A 19036-nucleotide genomic window follows, 5' to 3' on the forward strand; every position below is an offset into this window, starting at 1 on the left:
GGGTTAGGAATTACATTTACCCAAGAAATACATTTTCTGATCGGTTTTTACCTTAAAGTGTTGATGTGTATAGAAAGAGCCTTGAATCATCTGAATCAACAGTTTTTTTAACAAGAAATCAGGATGAGCCCAAAGAAACTGTCAACTAAACGTATTTGACCTAAGAAATAAATTTTTCTTTTTGCATTCATATTTTTACATAAAATATTTATTTACATGTTTAATTAATATTTATTTATTTAATTAATATTTAATTACAAGTTAGCACCGGCAGCTAGCTCTCACATGGTCGACCACTTAAGCTAAGCAGTGCTGCGCCCAGTTAGTATCTGGATGGGATTAGTATCGCATGGGAAAGCTAGGTTGCTGCTGGAAATGGTGATAGTGAGACCAGCAGGTGGCAAGCATTGATGAGGACTCTATGGCCCCATTTACACTATTACGTTTTAGTTTGAAAACGCTTATGTTTTGCTACGGTTAGGCCATCCGTCGAGCACCGAAAACTGAGCGTTTTGGAAACACTGGAGAGGCCGTTTTGGTTTTAAAATGCTGCTGCTCTATGTCAGGGGAAAACAGAGACATCTGAAAACAGAGACGGGGCTGCTTGATTGATTGGGGCTTTTCCTCAATATTAAGTAGCCTACACACAGTTCAGTCTTGCATCCTCTCCTTGTAAGTTCAGACTTCGCAAGTTTGATATGGAAAACAAACTTCCGAGGACATGTCGGGTAAATCCTCAAAGGGAACAGTGTACTTTATAACCCCATTCACATCAGCCTGGCTACATTGTTTCACTTTCTTAGTAATTAAATGGAAACATAATTTAAGGAACGGCCTATTTTCATTTTGATAATAAGAACTTAACAGACACCAAAAATGTTGAGGCGTCACGTAGATCCTTGATGAACAGTCCAACGTGCACACTCTCATCTGGGTAGATAACTGCTTGAAGCTCAGACTTCCACATATTCTGCATCGTATGCCAGTGTGTTTGGTCACGTGCATTTTCAGCAGTATAGTGTGGACGGAGAGTTGTTCAGAAACGCTGGGTGAAACGCCATGGTGGGAGCGGATCATTTTCATTCTAATACGGTGTTTTAAAACTAAAACGTATTAGTGTAAACGGGGCCTATACTGCTCAGTGAGTGCCATCTTCCAGATGAGATGTTAATAGTCCTGACACTTTGTGGTTGTTAAAAATCTCAGGTCCTTCAAAAAAGAGTAGGGGTTTAACCCCGGCATATTGCACAAATTTGCTCACTTGCCTCTATCCATCATGGCCTCCTAACCATCCTTGTATCATAATTGTCTGGCACAATATGGCTGCTGTCGCGTAATCTAAGTGGATGCTGCACTGGTGGTGGATGAGGAGTAAAGTGCTTTGAGTGTCCAGAAAAGTGCTATATAAATGTAAGGAATTATTATTAAGTTTGATAGACATTTATCAACTCATTCATCAATGAACCATACAGTACAAGCCCAAAATGCATGTAATAAGAAACAAAAAAGACAATTTATTATCAGCCTGTAAACACTTTTGTGACCTAAGTTTAGTTTAATTTCCATAAAAAACTGATCATGTATAATGGATTCTTTTATTATCATCTTTTCTGTCCTCACAGGGAAGTTCAATGACATCTACCATGACTACAAGTACACTTACATGGGCTGTGGGATTGTCCTGCTGATCGGCAGCTTGTTTTTGTTCGTCGGAATGGGCATCAATTACAAACTACTGGAAAGAGAAGCAAAAGAGGAGTCCAAGAAAGCCAATCAGCAGGACGAACCTGGAAAAGAGGTTGTAGAGGCACTGACAGCAGCCGAAGACAATGCTGCAGAGGAAGCTGTGTGACACTGTCCGTTACTCCTGATCATCCTTACATTTCTGCACACTTTATATGGTGAATTCGATTACAGGTCTCCATCTTGGACTGTTCAGGTTACTGAGACAGTGATGCAAACATTTCAGTGCCTTGCGTAAGCACATGGCCATGCACTTGATATTTTTTTTCATTTTATTTTTAGAACTTTTCTTTAGTTCACAACATACTGTATGCCAATACTGTAGGAAATGAACTGTGGTATATCTATTTTGAGGCATTCTGTGGATACTGAGAGAGATTGAATCATATTATATAAGGAATTTATCACTCTTTTTTTTTCTGACAAATAAAAAATTTGAGAAGTTAGAAATTGGTAGATATACAAAGGGTTTCTGTCTGTTAATTAAATATGAAACTTAGCAAATGCACTGCCAGGCCTAAAAAGGCACAGTTGTGTTGATTAGATCTTTATTGCATTTATTAAAATGTTTCTGACTTGTTAAATGTTTGGCCACAGTTCTTTTAACCCCTACTGATGCAGTATATAGCTTTTTTCCTCTCTTAAACAACTATATCTAGATATTATATGTTTCAGGATGCCAATGCCAAGATTTATCTGGCTGATATTTTGTGAAATAAGTGTTTATTTTAATACAGGAATGAACCAGCAATTAACCTGAACCCCACTGAATATCTTTTAGATGTGTTGGAGTTAAATGTGAAAGACTTTTTTTCTGTGTGACATTAAATATGGGTTTTCAAACATAATAAATGCACAACAAACATATATGTCTTATGGTCTAATTCAATATTAGTGTGCAATTTTTAAAACAAAATTTTTCATCAATGACTGTTATTTTGTTTATTCTTGTCCTTCAATGAAGTCTAGAAATGCAATGATGAAATATTGTTCTTGTTTAACACACTGTAAATGCAGTATTTGGTAATAGTCTTTTGGTAAATTGTTCTTGAAATGGCAAATAATTTTCTGTCAGAGCCAGTTTAAATGAATATCGTTTGATTGTTGATTGAAAATGGTTCAAACAAATCTCATTCTATAAAGAATTGTTTCATCTCCTTTAAGTGTGAACCCTGTGTCCCGTTGAGCCTGCAGTAAGGTAAGCACATTTTAATTCTTTGGTAAAGTTCTATAATCAAAATGTAAAGTTAATATTGAAGCTGTAACACTTTGATGGATGCATCTGTCAGAAATATGACCGAATAAGGGGCTCTATTGGAATGAGTTCTGGTGAAAGTGGGGGCCATTTGAGTACAATGAACTCTTTGTCATATTCAAGAAACCAGTTTGAGATAATTCATGCTTTATGACATGATGGTTATCCTGCTGGAAGTCAGAAGCCATCAGAAAATGGGTACACTGTGGTCATAAAGGGATGGAAAAGGTCAGCAACGATACTCAGGTAGGCTGTGGTATTGACACGATGCTCAATTGGTACTAATGGGCCCAATGTGTGCCAAGAAAATATCCCCCACACCATTACACCACCAGCAGCAGCCTGAACCATTGATAAAAGGCAGGATAGATCCATCCTTTCATGTTGTTGACGCCAAACTTTGCCCCTACCATCCGAATTTCGCAGCAGAAATCAAGACTCATCAGACCAGGCAACATTTTTCCAGTTTTCTATTGTCCAATTTTGTTGAGCCTGTGCGAATTGTAGCCTCAGTTTCCTGTTCTTTGCTGACAGGAGTGGCACCCGGTGTGGTCTTTACCTGCTGTAGCCCATCCGCCTCAAGGTTGGACGTGTTGTGCGTTCAGAGATGCTCTTCCGCACACCTCGGTTGAATCGAGTGTTTATTTTAGTTACGGTTAACTGTCTATCAGCTCAAACCAGTCTGGCCATTCTCCTCTGACCTCTGGCATCAACAAAGCATTTGTGCCCACAGAACTGCCACTCACTGGATATTTTCTCTTCTTTGGACCGTTCTCTGTAAACCCTATAGATGGCTGTGTGTGAAAACCCAAGTAGTTTCAGATAGATCCAGTAAATTCTCCGCAGATTCTGAAATACTCAGACCAGCCCTTCTGGCACCAACAACCATGCAACGTTCAAAGTCACTTAAATCACCTTTCTTCCCCATTCTGATGCTTGGTTTGAACTGCAGCAGATCATCTTGACCATGTCTACATGCCTAAATGCATTGAGTTGCTGACATTTGCTTTAACGAGCAGTTGGACAGGTGTATCTAATAAAGTGGCCTGTGAGTGTATGTATCATTTGAAAAGGTTCTGCTCCGGGGACAGCTCCTGTACCTTTATTTCTGAGAGTGTAGAATATTTTTTTCTCAAAGTTTACATTACTTTTGGGCCCTTGTGCGACACAGTTATTATTTTAATTCATATTTAATTTTTTTATATCGCTATTACAATGTAATTATTGTTCATTCATAATTAATCTATTGACTTAATATTTTAGTCTTTCTAGTACATTTTGCAATTACATCCCACATTTTAAGCTGCCATATGATCATGTTTCAGTGTTGTCATTCTACTTCCTTTTTTATGTAGCCTAAATAATAAAAGAGCAGGCTATACACTGTTGTTATGAAGCAAAACCACATATTTGTCTGTGACAAATGTGAACTTAATTTGAAAAAAAAGGCCTACTCTGAACTCCATGTGGATCCACATAAACTGAGAAAATTAAAATGATGTTTTTCTCATCAAACTTTAGTAGCATGCCAGCAAGGGGGACAATTATGTCGTAATTATGATCCTTGTATGATCCAGCTGTTGTTGTAAATATGCACAAACAGTACAAGAATATACATTCATTTTCTTTTCGGCTCAGTCCCTTTATTAATCTGGGGTCGCCACAACGGAATGAACCGCCAACTTATCCAACATATGTTTTATGCAACGGATGCCTTTCCAGCTGCAATCCATCATTAGGAAACACCCATACACTCTCATTCACACTTATACGGCTAATTTAGATTACCCAATTCACCTATAGTGCATGTCTTTGGACTTGTGGAGGAAACCGGATGAAACCCACGTGAACACGGGGAGCAGGGACAGATTTAGTGATTTGGGCCCTAAAGTTCTAAAATGCTCCTTTTGTACTTTCATTTATTTTACTGTTTTTTTTTTTTTTTTTGTCTTATATCACTCGCTCTCATTTTCTACATTTTATCTTAATGCAAAATTAAAAACAATAAATGAAGTATTTAGTTTTAAAATTAAATCTTTACTGATTTGACTACTCCATAATTGAGGGTGGGGGACACATTTTTGCAGTCGTAATAATTACATTCAAAATAAAATTTTTACACCCTCATCATACAAATTACAATATAAAAAATGTTATATAGAATTTATAGGTTTAATTCTAGGTATTTACTTGGGGGCCCTCTGATTTGCTGGGGCCCTAAGCGGCTGCTTACCTTGGTTATTGGTTAAATCCACCCCTGAAAGTGAAAACATGCTCCACACAGAAATGCCAACTGACCTAGCTAAGGCTCGAACCAGCGACCTTCTTGCTGTGAGGCGACAGTGCTACCCACTACACCACCGCACCCCGAGTTATGAACAACTAAATCAAAATAAAAATCTGAGAAATTATATTAGCTATACAATCAAAGTATAAATAGATGCCAGGGGTAAAATAAATAAACAGGCACGATAATAATAAAAACAACATTTATTTAATCAAATTAAATTTACATAATGCTTCATATGTTTTTTAGCTTTTCGGTTTCTAATGTTACACATTGTAGTACCATATTGTTTAATCTCCTTTATAAAATGTTCACAATTTGGCTTAGCTTTGGCCCATTTCTTTGCATTAATATGGTATTTTCCAAGTAATATTATTAGCTGTATTAGAAAAGATGTAGTTTTTTAATCAATTTAGTCCCTTTATTCATCAGGGGTTGCCATAGCGGACTGAACCGCCAACTTATCCAGCACATGTTTTACGCAGCGGATGCCCTCCCAGCTGCAGCGCATCATTGGGAAACATCCATACACACTCATTCACATACATACACTACGGACAATTTTGCTTACCCAATTCACCTATAGCGCATGTCTTTGGACTTGTGGGGGAAACCGGAGCACCCGGAAGAAAGCCACGTAAACACAGGGAGAACATGCAAACTCCACACAGAAATGCCAGCTGACCCAGCCGGGACTCGAATCAGCGACCTTCTTGCTGTGAGGCGATATAGCACCATCCATCATATAAAGATCCTTAAAATACATTTAGAAACATCCATCCAAAATAATCTTCAGTAAACACATCGAAAAAATAAATGAGTAACAGATTCTTTAACAATACCACAAAAATCTCAAGAGTTTTCTCTGTCCACTTCAAACTGTTCAAATAAATCTTTTACAGGATAAATTATGTGTAAAATTTTAAACGATATCTGTCTTACTTTATTACTTATTAAAATTGATCTGTTAGTAACTATACTTATACTCAATGTTTTCAAATGTAGATCACCAGAAGACCGTTGAACGTGTTAAAGACCATTTTGAGGTTGGGGAGCGCGGGGCACAAAGTAACGCTGGGTAAAATGTAACACAGAGTTTTACCACTTCTTGCCAATTATTGAAAAAGTTCGGCCAAATTTGGATAAGAAACACATGAGAAACCATTTTTTGCAGCATAAAACTATTTTTTTATTACACACAATTTTTTTTATTTAAAAAAATCTGTGAAAGTATGAATGTAAAATCTTATATTGTTGTGATTACCGCCTTTCTAGGCTAAAAGATGTAACCATTTGAAAGATGTAAAAAACACAGTGACTGCTAGCCAGTTTTGAGGAAAACATAACACAGCGGGGTTAGTTGTAACAGGGTGTTACAAATAAGCCACACACTGTTGGACACCAATTGAACTAAAAAAAATAATTGTTAAATTTTGAGTGTAATGTTGAGAACTTTAAAAAAAAAATGTTTTTGATAGAAAATATTTTTAATAGAAAAAATAATAATACTATTTCTAATAATACAAATAAATGCATTGTATAATAATGGATAATAATGGAAATAAATGCAAATGTGTTTATCCAATAAATAAATAAATAAACATGCTGTGCTATGTAGAATAACAAAAAAATTGAGTTAAGTACTGAGGAAATATACTGTTTAAAGTAAACTGAAGTTAAAATCAGATTTTTTTAAGCATGTATTAAAACTAACCCTCTGTCTGTTACATGCCCCGCAGGTGGGGTAAACAGTAACATTTTTACTCCTGGCACTTTTGGCAATACTGCACAGAAACCATAGATCCGGCGGTAATACTTTCAGTGCTCATTTGTAGGAGAGGCTTGTTGTGTTGCTGCTAAAAAAATATGGGTTTTCTAACCCTATCACTTTGTTCATTATTAGGCCAAAACCAAAAAAGTGTTACTTTGTGCCCCGCTCTCCCCTATGCAAACAATACTAATGGCCATAACGTCTGGTACATAATGTCTGGTACAATGTTGCTATTTGACCTCTGGCAGCTAAAACTACTGTGTGAGCGTTTAATTGTTGGATGATGCCAGTATTTTTATTTGTAGAGTTATAGTAAGTGTTTAGATATGGAGACGAGCCTGCCATTTCCATCCAAAATGGTGCTTCCTACGAAGTCACCAAGAGCTGGTAAGATTTCAATAAATTCAGAGGTGTGTTGTAATATATATGGCTTTATGTGAATGTCATTCTTAAAAACAACATTGAATGTACATTAATCATATTCCTTTATTCTTAAAGAGGGTATGAAAAAGGCTGCAGTCTTGCCAATGGAAAAGGAAGAGGTCTGATTTAATACTTATTTAATTTTGTATTGAAGTGTATTGCTTAAAAGATTAATTATACATTTATTTTATATTGTACAATGGTTTAAAGCATGTATTATGAATTCATTGCATAATATAAATAAATCAAAGTTCTCAACATTACACTCAAAATTTAACAATTTTTTTTTTAGTTCAATTGGTGTCCAACAGTGTGTGGCTTATTTGTAACACCCTGTTACAACTAACCCCGCTGTGTTATGTTTTCCTCAAAACTGGCTAGCAGTCACTGTGTTTTTTACATCTTTCAAATGGTTACATCTTTTAGCCTAGAAAGGCGGTAATCACAACAATATAAGATTTTACATTCATACTTTCACTGATTTCCTGTTTTACATTTTTAGCTTTCTGAGAGTCCAAAAAATGGCACGTATTGACAAATAATATTACGACAGCCGCATTAACGCTAAATTATGACAGAATTACCTCTTGCTAGAGTTGTGAAATAGTTTGACAATAAGCAGGAAATGTTTATGATATCAACACACTGAAATTGTCTATATGAGTATGTTTGTTTGCGCGACAGCTGTTTCTGTTCAATTTAAATTCGACGTCAGGCGTTTCAAACGGAGGTCAGTTAAAAACCGTTGGTGGTTAACAGAGTCCTATTCATCACAAAAGTCCGTCGAGAAGCCCTGGTAAATTGTTTAAAGGTAAAACTTATTTCTAAAAATATCTTTAAGTACATAAACGTGACATAATAGAACAGCAGTAACAAATAAGTTCATTTTTAGCAGTCTTTTTGCCTTTCTTATCAGCCGAATTCACTCAATTGCATCGACTCGACATTTCTCATTCTGCTAACGTAACTTGTCATGTCAAAGGGGAAAACCTCAACACTAAAGCATTTCGGTGTGTAGTTCTGAGGGGTTTTGAAGTGATATATTTCGTTTGACTCCACAGCATGCAAAAAGCATTCAACTTCAAACTGTTGGTGCCCTCAAGAGCTCATTTACATCAAGTGTCTGCAGTGAAGCCTCAGGAAACAGGCTTGTTTGAAGAAAAATCGCTTTTTTCTGCTTCAAATCAGGTTGGCAAACTTCTTTGTTTGTGGTACAATGTTGCTATTTGACCTCTGGCAGCTAAAACTACTGTGTGAGCGTTTAATTGTTAGATGATGCCAGTATTTTTATTTGTAGAGTTATAGTAAGTGTTTAGATATGGAGACGAGCCTGCCATTTCCATCCAAAATGGTGCTTCCTACGAAGTCACCAAGAGCTGGTAAGATTTCAATAAATTCAGAGGTATGTTGTAATATATATGGCTTTATGTGAATGTCATTCTTAAAAACAACATTGAATGTACATTAATCATATTCCTTTATTCTTAAAGAGGGTATGAAAAAGGCTGCAGTCTTGCCAATGGAAAAGGAAGAGGTCTGATTTAATGCTTATTTAATTTTGTATTAAAGTGTATTATTTAAAAGATTAATTATTCATTCGTTTTATATTTTACAATGGTTTAAAGCATGTGTTATGAATTCATTGCATAATATAAATAAATCAAAGTACTGTAATTACCAAGGAGCTCTTTTTTTGTTGTTGCATTGTAGACGTCTTTAAGATCTAGCCAGCTGTACTCCAAACTGCTCGATGAAGCTGAGAAAATCAAACTCTGGAAGTTCAGAACCGATTCAGATATTTCACAAAAAGACAGAAAACTACAGGAGAACAGAAAAACCATAGAGACACAGCGCAAAGCTATTCAAGAGCTGCAGGTAAATCTCATCAGCAAATACAAGTACATTACACAGTGCATTTGTTTTTGCCTGCCTTACTGAAAACAGAATTCTTAATTTATTATGTATGTCCATTGCAGTTCGCAAATGAAAGTCTGAGCATTAAATTAGAGGATCAACTCAATGAGAATGAAGACCTTAGGAATAAGTATGAACATCGCTGCTAAAATCTTTGTTAGCAGTAATTACATTTTGTACATTATTATGTTTTTATCATGATTATTTTTATTATGCAGAACTAATGCAACCAGAAATCTGTGTAACATACTAAAGGACACATTTGAGAGATCTGCTGAGAAAATGAATTTTTGTAAGTGTGAGAGAACATTATAACACGCTAGATGTCATATAGCATAATAGCAAATTACAAATTCGCTGCCAATTATTAGTAAACAGTAATGTGTTCTTCACTTTATCTGAAAAGTTGAAGCTGAACGGGAAGAAACGCATGATCTATTTATGCAGATCAGTGAGAATGTTCAGGTAACCATATCATTTTTATTTTCTTATTTTATATATTATATATTGTCTTTTATTTCTTATCCTGGCACTGTGATTTATTCATTTGCAGAGGATGGTGGCAGCATTTGAAAGTCTTCGGAAGCAGGCAGAAGCAGATCAGCAGGATATGTTGAAATGTGCTTTTTTATTATTCAGGTTTTCTGCAGGGTCTTAAAGTCTTAAAATGTCTTTAAGCCCAAACTCAAAATTTTAGGCCTTAAAAAGTTTAAGTCAAATTTTCCTTTGTTCATGTATTGCTACGCAATCTGGCCAAACAATCACCAACAATGCATCTCAATAAAACGTAAACTTTTTATTTAAAAAGGCAATTTTAACTCTATTTATCATAATGGTTTAATTATTTTCCTTACAATAACATTTGTTTGAAAGTGCTACATGTAATTTCAACTGAGGACACAAACTTGGACAGATTGTTGTACATGTATTTAGTTTATTGTAGTTTTTAAAACATTTGTTCATTATTTTAATTTTAAAGAATGTTTATTATTTTTTTTTATTTATTTTTTTTTGTTGAAAAAACTGTATGGAGACAAGTAGAGCTGGCTTTTACACAATATTTAAAATATTTGAATATTTTGAAAATATTTTTGTCATATTTGTTTAGTATTCATTTATTATTGTATTATTAAATGTATTAAATTATATCTTTTTGTTAGGGTAAATAAAAATCTTTTCTATCTGGACCATTTGGAAAATTCCTTAGCCTTTAGCTCTTTATAAGTCTAGAATTTAATTCATAATGGTCTTAAAAATGTCTCAAAAGGCCTTAAATTTAACTTCGTAAAACCTGCAGAAACCCTGTTATTCTTCGATTTTAAGAATGTACTGTATTTGCAACAACGTAATGAAATATTTTAACCTTTTTTGAAACCATATCCTACAGTAAGAGAATGCCTTGCACAGTTTGAAGATCTTAAAGTGCAGCTTCAGAGTGAATGCAATTTCAAGGAGGAGCAGGTGAGTGCCTTTGCTTATGAGTCTTTCATTCATCCTGAAGAGGGCAGTGTTTGCCTGAATAATAATGAATTAGAATACTGTTACATTCAGTAACATTCACCTGTATTTGTGTCCCTATTGGGACTAAACACACATTTTGTTGATTTTTTTTATTTTTTGAGGTTGCCATTCTTCAAGAAAAACTCCAAGAGAAAGAGAATGATTTCAAAGAGGTTTCCTTAAAACTTCAGGAGGCACAGCACATCTGCAGTGTGCTAGAGGAGTCTTCAAGTATGAATGCATAAAGCATTTGCATCAACACTTCCTTGATTTTTCAACAAATTATTTAACATTATTTATGTTGTTTATAGGGAAACACCAGGAACTACTTCACAGTGCTACACAGGACCGAGAAGCACTTGAAGAGAAGCTCAATGTGATACAGCAGCTTAAATGGGAGCTGGAGGTTTGTTCTTGTACTAGATCCGATTATTCAAACTCACCAGTAAAAACATTAAAAGCTACATATTGTGTCACCTACCCAAGGAAAACCAGAGAGCCTTAACTTACAAACTTAAGCAAACCATGGAAAACCATGAGAAACTTCTTCAAAAGAAAGACACAGAAATAGAGGAGCTGAACAACATCAAAGAGCAACGGACAAACCAACTTGCAGATATGCAGCTGACAGTGAATTCTTTGCAGTCCTCACTAACATCTGAGATACAGAGGTATGTTAAAGAGAGCATATCAAGACAAGTGCTAGCATGTTTTGTAAATCCAGCTCAAGCCTATAGCACGAGTAAACAAGAAATGCAATATTTAAGACTTTAAATAATTCATGATTGCTTTGTTTTCTTAGGGCACAAGACCTTGAGACAAAACTAAGCTCAGTGGTGAATGATCTCAGTGAAAAGAATGCAGAGATAGGTGTGTTAAAACTCTGTATGTAATAATAACACAGCTGCTGCTTTGTACTATTCTAACATCACCGTTTTCACTGTCTCCAATCAGAAGTTACCAAGAGCCAGAATGTGGACCACTGCAAGCAATTACAGATACTCAGAAAAGACCTGGTATATATTTCCAGCTGTTTAAGCATTCACATTATTTGCTTTTTATTCAATAAGAAAAGATGCGCAGAAACTCTGATGGAAACACTTTTGCCAAACAAATTTCAGCATGCGCATTAAAAAGGGTCATGTGATTTTGTTATAAGAGATCATGTGATGATAAAAATGTGTGTGAATGGACAAACCAGGAGGCTGAGCACATTGTAAAACATCTGAAATGTTGTTTTGGTCATTCTAAAACGCCCTAACCGTTTCAGTATTAGTGGTATTATATTATAAATTACCTTCAGAACTGTCAAGTGCGTGTGCACTCCACGTCTCATGCCTTCAAACCCACCGCGTTTTGACATTTGTCTGCTGAGGTGCAAGTCATTTATGAAAAGAAGAAAAGCTTCTCCTACTGCTGCAAATTCTATTTTTACTGTTAATATTAAGCACCAGTTAATCAGGAAGTAACGATTTTGTTCTCTTTGACTCATTGCTAATGTTTCTGTAACAGGATGAGAAGTCGTACTCTCTTTGGTCCATAAAGGAGGAATTAAAGGCTAGCGAGGCTCAGATGCTCAAACTTATTACCTCACTTGAAGAGAAACAAAGTGAAGCAAATCATTTGAAGGTGAGAAAGTCTTTAAGCATTCATCAATTTTAGTAAAAACAATTCTTAATAAAGTGCTACATAGGGATCATAACTAACATTCAACTCCCTCAGGAAACAATAGAGAACATAACCACAGAAAATAACAACATGCTGGAGACCCTGACTAAAGTTAGATGTGAAAATGAAAACCTTCAAGAACAACTTGGTTTAAAAGAGGTAAATATATATATTTTTTAATGTGTTTGTGAATTTGAGACACATTATGTTTTAGGTTTTCACTATATTACACTGGATATAGATTTATTTAAATTAAGTGATATGAGTGAATGCAGTCAAACAAATCGGATCTGTTAAACTCACTCTAGGCTAAGTTGAAAGAGATGGAGGAAGAATTGTCAGGAGCTTTGGAGAGCCGTTGTAAATCGTCAAACAAGGTAGAAAAATTGGAGAGGGACATAAAACAAGAGAAGTAAGTGTAACATGGTTTTATATAATTATTATTAATATATTTTTTTTTATCTGGAACTGAATCTCTCCTGTTAAAAACAATAATGTAAATGTCTGGCATATATAATGCTCAGGGTTCATACGGTCTTGGAAAAGTCATGGAATTTTGACAAGGCATTTTCCAGGCCTGAAAAAGTTTTGGAAAAACAAACAAACCTAAAATATTTTGGAAAAGTCATGGAAATGAATTTGTTTAACAAAAATTAATCTACTTGAATATGTTTAAGGGTAGAATATTGGGTAAATTTTAAATACAATTGTGCGGTTCATCTCTTCATGCAATGTTCTCTGTTTGGGGTAAAAAAGCAACTCGCAGTTTCAGCTTCGGCTCTCTTTCACTCGCATTCATCATAATTCAAGCTACATTTTTGAGTGTGGTATCCAGAAACCATCTCTAACTGCAGGGCTAAGAGACTGTTGGTGCTAAAAGCTAGTTTATACTATTCTTAAGTCTTACGCAAACACAAGCCCACATTTCTAAAATATTATCACACAGAGTGCAAGGTATCTTCTAAAAGTGCTTTACAGATAATAAACTACACAGATTGTGATATTTTTTTATATGCAGTGTACGTAGACATTACATGAAACATTAGGTCATGAATATTTACTTGAAAGTTTTGGAAAAGTCATGAAAAAGTCCTAGAATAGTAAAAACCTTTTTCCTGTGAGGCGATTGTGCGACCCATTGCGCCACTGTGCTGCAGTAACAAGATATATTTGCAGATAATTGTGTTGCGAGAACGTTTATGTGGAAACAGGGTAAAAAGAATATGAGATGAAATTGATATGCAGGTTACGGTTTCTATAATGCTAAAGAATCAGTGAGATCTGTTCAGTGTTATGGAACTTGTTTTCTCATCTTCAAGAGAAAAAAATAAGGAGCTGAAACTGAAGCTTAATGACCTGCAGATACAGAAAGACACCATTCAAAAGCAGGCAGAGAGTGGTGCCTTAGAAAAGAAAGTCCTTCAGTCTCAACTAATGGTTTGTAAAATATATGAAGATTCTAAGTGCTGTAAATATGAAATATGACCTGTTTGACCTTATACTATGTTTTTGTTTATTTACAGGAAAGCAAAGCAAATGCAGAAATAGAGAAGACAGATGTAGAGAAACTTAAGAAAGAAAAACAACAGCTTCAGTAAGATTAGAAGAGACTTTTTATTGCAGCATTGATTTTTTTATTTTATTTTTTGTAGTTTTAGTTTTTCTACTATGTACAATTTTCATATTTCAGAGAGCAGGTAGATATTTTATCAGCAAAAATCACAGGGCAAGATGAAGAGAGTAGAAATGTTCAGGAGCAGTTGAGAGAGAGTGTATGTTTATACTATTGTACACTTAAAATTCTTAAAGTTTGGTAAGGTGTATCATCTAACAGCTCTTCATGTTTAATAATTCCAACAGGGCAAAGGTGCAAAGAAAGAACTTCTGATGAAAGACAAGCAAATCAAAGCTCTGGACACAAAAGTAAAGAAAACATATATACCTATATTGTGCATATATACACTGTTGTGCTAAAAAAAAAACATTATCTCGTTATCTTTTTAGCTGACAAATCTTAAAACAAAACTAGAGATCAAAACAAAAGCTCACGAGGAATGTCTGAAAGAGGTATATCATTTACTTTCTATTATTTTGGTAAATGGATCATGTTAAATTCAATCATGGTCACAACTGATTTTGTTTAAATGGTATTCCGTAAGAAAGATTTTTAAATACCTTGTTATACACTATTTGACATTTTTTCTTGTAGGTGAAGGAATTGAAGGAAGATTTGGATAGTGTGAAGAAACATCACAACGAAGAGCTTCAGAAAATAAGATCAGACCTTCACGAGAAATCAACATCAGAGGCACAACTTAACCTTGAGGTGTTTTTTAGTTGTATTATTTTTTTATGTACTGCAATACCTAAAAAAGAAACATGAAGTGATCCTAAATTGTTTAAAATATTTTATTTGCAGGTGCAGAAAGTGAAGCAAACAGCCACGGAAGCATTGAAGAATAAAGATGAGACAGAAATCAAATGCCAGCAGAAGATATCAGACATGGTTGCTTTGATGGAGAGGCACAAGGTGTTTTTTTATTCTTCAAGTTCCTTTATGTTCACTAAAGTTCTAAAATATTTAACTTTTACACATTTGTCATGATTTTTTTCTTCTTTTTTCCAGCATGAGTATGACAAAATGTTAGAAGAAAAAGATGCAGAGCTGAGTGAAAAACGAATGAAAGAAGCTGAAGTCAATGCAAGCAAAGCTTCGCTGGTATTTGTTTAAACTTTTTATGGCTTAACTTTACATCTTGCAATCCAATGTTTGCATTAAATTATGTTTTCAGAATAATTCACAAAAGGTTATTTGGTTATTCATAAATTTACATCGTTTTTTGTGGAATTTAATTAAAGCCTGCATAACAGGACTTTGTCCCTTTAATTGGTATAATAAACTTTTTTGGGATTGAAAAAATAACTGCTGACAATACCACTCAATTTAGGAACTGGAGCTGTCCCACTTGCAATTGGAGAATGATGAGCTAAGAGAACAACTTGAAAGGATAAAAGCAGAAAATGTGGTCCTGAAGACACCAGTTTCACCTCATGAAAAAGACACTCTTCAGCAGGTATCAAATCTTGTCAGTTGAAATACCAAATGTGTATGTGGCAATTTAAAGAGAACAGTGAAATATAGAAATCCTGTTTCAGATAACTGACAACAAAGCAAAGAAGGGAAGAAACAAAATGTCTAAAACGCCTAAAGCTAGCTGCACAAAGAGGAATGTGTATGATCTTTTAAATGATGAAGAAAATGAATCTTGCACTCCTGCTGTAGGTTTCATTCCATTATCATTTTGTATGTTCTTATTATTCACATCTATCATATAACAGTTTATTTGTTTTATTATTGATGGAAGGGAGAAGTGCAGGAAGTCCTTCATAACCCATTATGGAGCCGGAGCAAAGCAACTGGAACAACGCCTCAAATAAAGGTATGGTGCAGCCTGAACAGTTTGCGCTAGTCATCATTCATCTTAGGCATTTATATGAGCCAGTCTATTTTCTGCTTCAGTCATTCCGAATTCGCACACCTCCCACACCTGCGATTATGGGGTCTTGGAAGAAAAATATTCTGAAGTTGGACCCGAAGTCAGACACCTCAGACAGCAATGATATATTGGTAAGTATTTAACACTAGTAACTTGCCTACACATTGGCATTTAGGTTTGTGGCTTGTGCTACTTTTTCTTGATATACTATATCTGGTGTACAGAGTTTCTCTCCAAGACCCGTTAAATCAAAGAAACCAATGCAGCCAAAAGACCCTAACACAGAGAGCCTGGACATGTTTAACAAGGTAAAAAAAGCACACATTTAAAGTTTTGTCAAAATTAGACTTTTTATCATTCTTTTTTTTAACCGTCAACATGTGCAAATGATGTGCAGGTGCAGAGTTCATTCATCAATAAGTCTCCTGGTACAGCGCTGAAACTGGCTGCGATAAAGCGCATGCGAGATGCTGGATGGACCACCGTCAGCCGTTCAGATAAGAAGAAGAAAAAAGTAACAGATAAAATCTTTGCTTGAAAGTGTTTGCGTCAAACATTACAGCTCCTGCTGAGTGAGCAGAAATATTTATATTATTTATTCTAAGCTTTAAGTAAACAATTTCACTGTAACATCTTCATTTAATATACAGTACCTTAAATTTTTTATCTAAATAACCTGTTCTGTCGCAGTTAGTCAAATTTTTGTTTACATTTACATTTTTTGTTGTTGTTCACTGACTTCATCAATTCAGATGAATTTAAAAAAAATACAATTTAACAGTTGAATTTAACAAAAATAAACTGTTCTTCTCTTGAAATTGATGCTTCATGTAAAAGTTGCATTTTCAGATTTTTTTCTTTTGCTTTTCTTAAATAAAAGTGGTTTGTTGCTGAGATCTCAAGGCTCTTGGTCTTGTGCTTGGAATGTCTGAAAGGTGGAGGTCTCATGGTCGAGTGCTCTGTCTTGATCCTCTCTCAGAAACTCCAAGCGGAACTGAGTGGGTATGGAACCAAATCCATAAGCGTCTGTCTGGAATTCTTCCTCGTTCTGTACTGTCATTGTGGGATTGTAAATCTGAGGGCCGTCGTAGAGTCCTCCTGAAATTACCATTGTGTCATCTGCCACTGCAAATGGCTCACCTGTGAATGCAATGTACAGACAATACTATTTATTTTTAGTTTTCAGTGAACATGTACATGACTGATGGTCATGGTGTTGACATGTTGGATGATTTTCCCAGAATATAACCTATTTCTAGGGAATTATGAGTGGTTGTGAGGACTTTTAGTTAACATAACCAATAAGATCATAAACAGATTTTTTTTTACCTGTATCTTCATTCTGGAGACGGCGATGTGTATATTGGATACTTCTTTCTTTGCTCCTGCTGAACTTGTACACAAAGTGTACCAGAGTTACCAGAACTATTAGACCCAGGAGAACGCTGAAAAAAATTGTCAGAGACTGCTCTGAACGATTCAAACCTGCTTTAAAGTAAAAGCAGGAATAATTAAGGAGGGTAAACATTATTTGCTTTACATTTTTATTGCTAATCTAAGTTTAAACCAACCTTGAGAGTCAATGACAGAATGTGTGCTGTTTTGAACTGTGTAAGTTATCGCTGTTGTTATTGTCACTGGTTTCGTGCTTGACGCTGTAGTCTTTTCAGTACTGTTTGTGGAAGTGACTGCTGCTGAATTGGTGGTGGTTGTTGAAGATGTCACCAATTGGGTTGTATTATCATTTTCTGTTGTAGGTGGGTGTTCTGTTGATGCTGTGACTGTTAATTTGCTCAGGGTGGCTCCTGAAGTACTGTTCATGGAGACACTAGGGGTCATCTGGGTTGTCGAGCTGTTTTGAGTTGTTGTATTATCACTGTATGTAGAATTGCTGGATGATATTGAGGCATTGTTTGCTGTTTGGTTTCCTGTCGTGTTCAGAGGTGGAGCTGTTGTTGCACTCTTCCGTGACTCATCGGTCTGTTGTGCATCCATTATTTTATTTAAGGCTAATGTAAGTAGTATTAGTTGACCCCATACCAAACGCCGAAGAGTAAACACACCCATGACTGTTGCAACTGCTGTCTGCTTTAAAACAAAACATAACATAGACACAGAGCATACGTCACTGAGAGTTTCATACAGCTCATGGCCTAGTTTGCTGTGTTTTATCTGTATGTGGTGTTGACATGTGGTTTCCTGCTAGGTGGTTTGCAAACTTTCCATTTGCGAAAGTACGTTTATTTCTGGTAAAGTGCATCCGCATGACTTCCTTTGTATTTTATCACTTATTAATTCAACTTTACATGTTCTTGTACAAAACAATAATTACATCTGTGCTCAATGTTTGAATGAACAATATGTAGAATAAAACTAAATGCACACACTGTAAGTGTTTAGAAGAACTCAGAGGTATTTAGAAGAAGATGACTCATAATGACTAAAATGGCGCTGACATGAAACTGTAGACAACAAAGAGCCACATGGTTTGAATAGACTAACAAACAACCATTACCGACCCATTTTTATTGATGCTAATCATCACAGAATTTCCTTCAAGTGGCCTCATGCTCTCGCATACAGTTTCGATGAGTTTACATCCAGTATGAGAACAAGTCATGTTAGAATCTTTTTAAAAAACAAATTCTGCTTGTCTCTTTTTGTCCCACTACTATCATCGCTTTTATCTCACATTCATTTACAGTGTTTGTATTCTTGTAGTTATATATATATATATATATATATATATATATATATATATATGAAGACAGTATCAACGTGAAAACAAGAGAAGAACTTACCTGTAAGCTGAAACAAACTGTTGTAGTGCAAGCAGGAAGTGCTTCGCAGCAGTTATTACACTCCCCCACCTGCTCGAGTCTTTTTCCACTCCCTAAAGAAAACAACTCGCTCGGCTCCACGTCAAACAAACAGGTAGAGGGGGCCGGGCCTGAACGCCTGACTGCCTTTTCCGGCAG

General features: G+C 35.4%; 3 protein-coding genes across 7 annotated transcripts in view; 2 read left to right on the plus strand and 1 right to left on the minus strand.

The window, feature by feature from the left end:
* slc16a1a (solute carrier family 16 member 1a) overlaps window positions 1-2602 on the plus strand; it is a 72817-nt gene extending 70215 nt beyond the window's left edge. For all 3 annotated transcript variants that reach the window (XM_056460466.1, XM_056460465.1, XM_056460467.1), the window contains one exon: window positions 1623-2602. In XM_056460466.1, coding sequence (XP_056316441.1) covers window positions 1623-1852 — 230 coding nt within the window. In that variant the 3' untranslated portion in view covers window positions 1853-2602. The remainder of the gene's footprint in view (window positions 1-1622) is intronic.
* Window positions 2603-8827: 6225 nt separating this feature from the next.
* Window positions 8828-16596, plus strand: sycp1 (synaptonemal complex protein 1). Its single transcript, XM_056460742.1, has 30 exons — window positions 8828-8858; window positions 8970-9013; window positions 9190-9354; window positions 9456-9523; window positions 9612-9685; window positions 9800-9858; window positions 9947-10013; window positions 10781-10854; window positions 11016-11124; window positions 11205-11299; window positions 11380-11564; window positions 11696-11763; window positions 11848-11909; window positions 12406-12522; window positions 12616-12720; window positions 12870-12973; window positions 13881-13998; window positions 14085-14155; window positions 14252-14333; window positions 14422-14484; window positions 14566-14628; window positions 14771-14887; window positions 14981-15091; window positions 15188-15280; window positions 15510-15635; window positions 15718-15840; window positions 15927-16001; window positions 16082-16189; window positions 16283-16366; window positions 16450-16596. The coding sequence occupies exons 1-30, from the start codon at window positions 8828-8830 to the stop codon at window positions 16594-16596; spliced, it is 2808 nt and encodes a 935-aa protein (XP_056316717.1).
* si:ch211-105j21.9 (sialomucin core protein 24-like) lies at window positions 16415-18942 on the minus strand. Of its 3 annotated transcripts, none has more exons than XM_056460469.1 (4): window positions 18860-18942; window positions 17630-18143; window positions 17388-17546; window positions 16415-17198 (listed from the first exon to the last, which is right to left on the minus strand). In XM_056460469.1, exons 2-4 carry the CDS (start codon window positions 18123-18125, stop codon window positions 16957-16959), a joined length of 897 nt encoding a protein of 298 aa, XP_056316444.1. In that variant the 5' UTR covers window positions 18126-18143; window positions 18860-18942; the 3' UTR covers window positions 16415-16956. The 3 variants fall into 3 exon arrangements, with proteins under 3 accessions (XP_056316444.1, XP_056316445.1, XP_056316443.1); XM_056460470.1 differs by having other exon boundaries at window positions 17388-17543; window positions 17630-18146; XM_056460468.1 differs by having other exon boundaries at window positions 17630-18146.
* Window positions 18943-19036: the final 94 nt, after the last annotated feature.

This window comes from Danio aesculapii, chromosome 6 (genome assembly GCF_903798145.1).
Source record: "Danio aesculapii chromosome 6, fDanAes4.1, whole genome shotgun sequence".
In the NCBI taxonomy this organism is placed as follows: Eukaryota; Metazoa; Chordata; class Actinopteri; order Cypriniformes; family Danionidae; genus Danio; species Danio aesculapii.

Coding starts and splice junctions, on each gene's coding strand:
- sycp1 (XM_056460742.1), top strand. CDS start 8,828: ATGGTGCTTCCTACGAAGTCACCAAGAGCTG. Junction 9,686..9,799: donor TGCTGAGAAAATGAATTTTT/GTAAGTGTGAGA, acceptor TTATCTGAAAAG/TTGAAGCTGAACGGGAAGAA. Junction 14,629..14,770: donor ACGAGGAATGTCTGAAAGAG/GTATATCATTTA, acceptor TTTTTCTTGTAG/GTGAAGGAATTGAAGGAAGA.
- si:ch211-105j21.9 (XM_056460469.1), bottom strand. CDS start 18,125: ATGGGTGTGTTTACTCTTCGGCGTTTGGTATGGGGTCAACTAATACTA. Junction 17,547..17,629: donor TTCTGTCATTGACTCTCAAG/GTTGGTTTAAAC, acceptor TTTACTTTAAAG/CAGGTTTGAATCGTTCAGAG. Junction 17,199..17,387: donor TCTCCAGAATGAAGATACAG/GTAAAAAAAAAT, acceptor TTGCATTCACAG/GTGAGCCATTTGCAGTGGCA.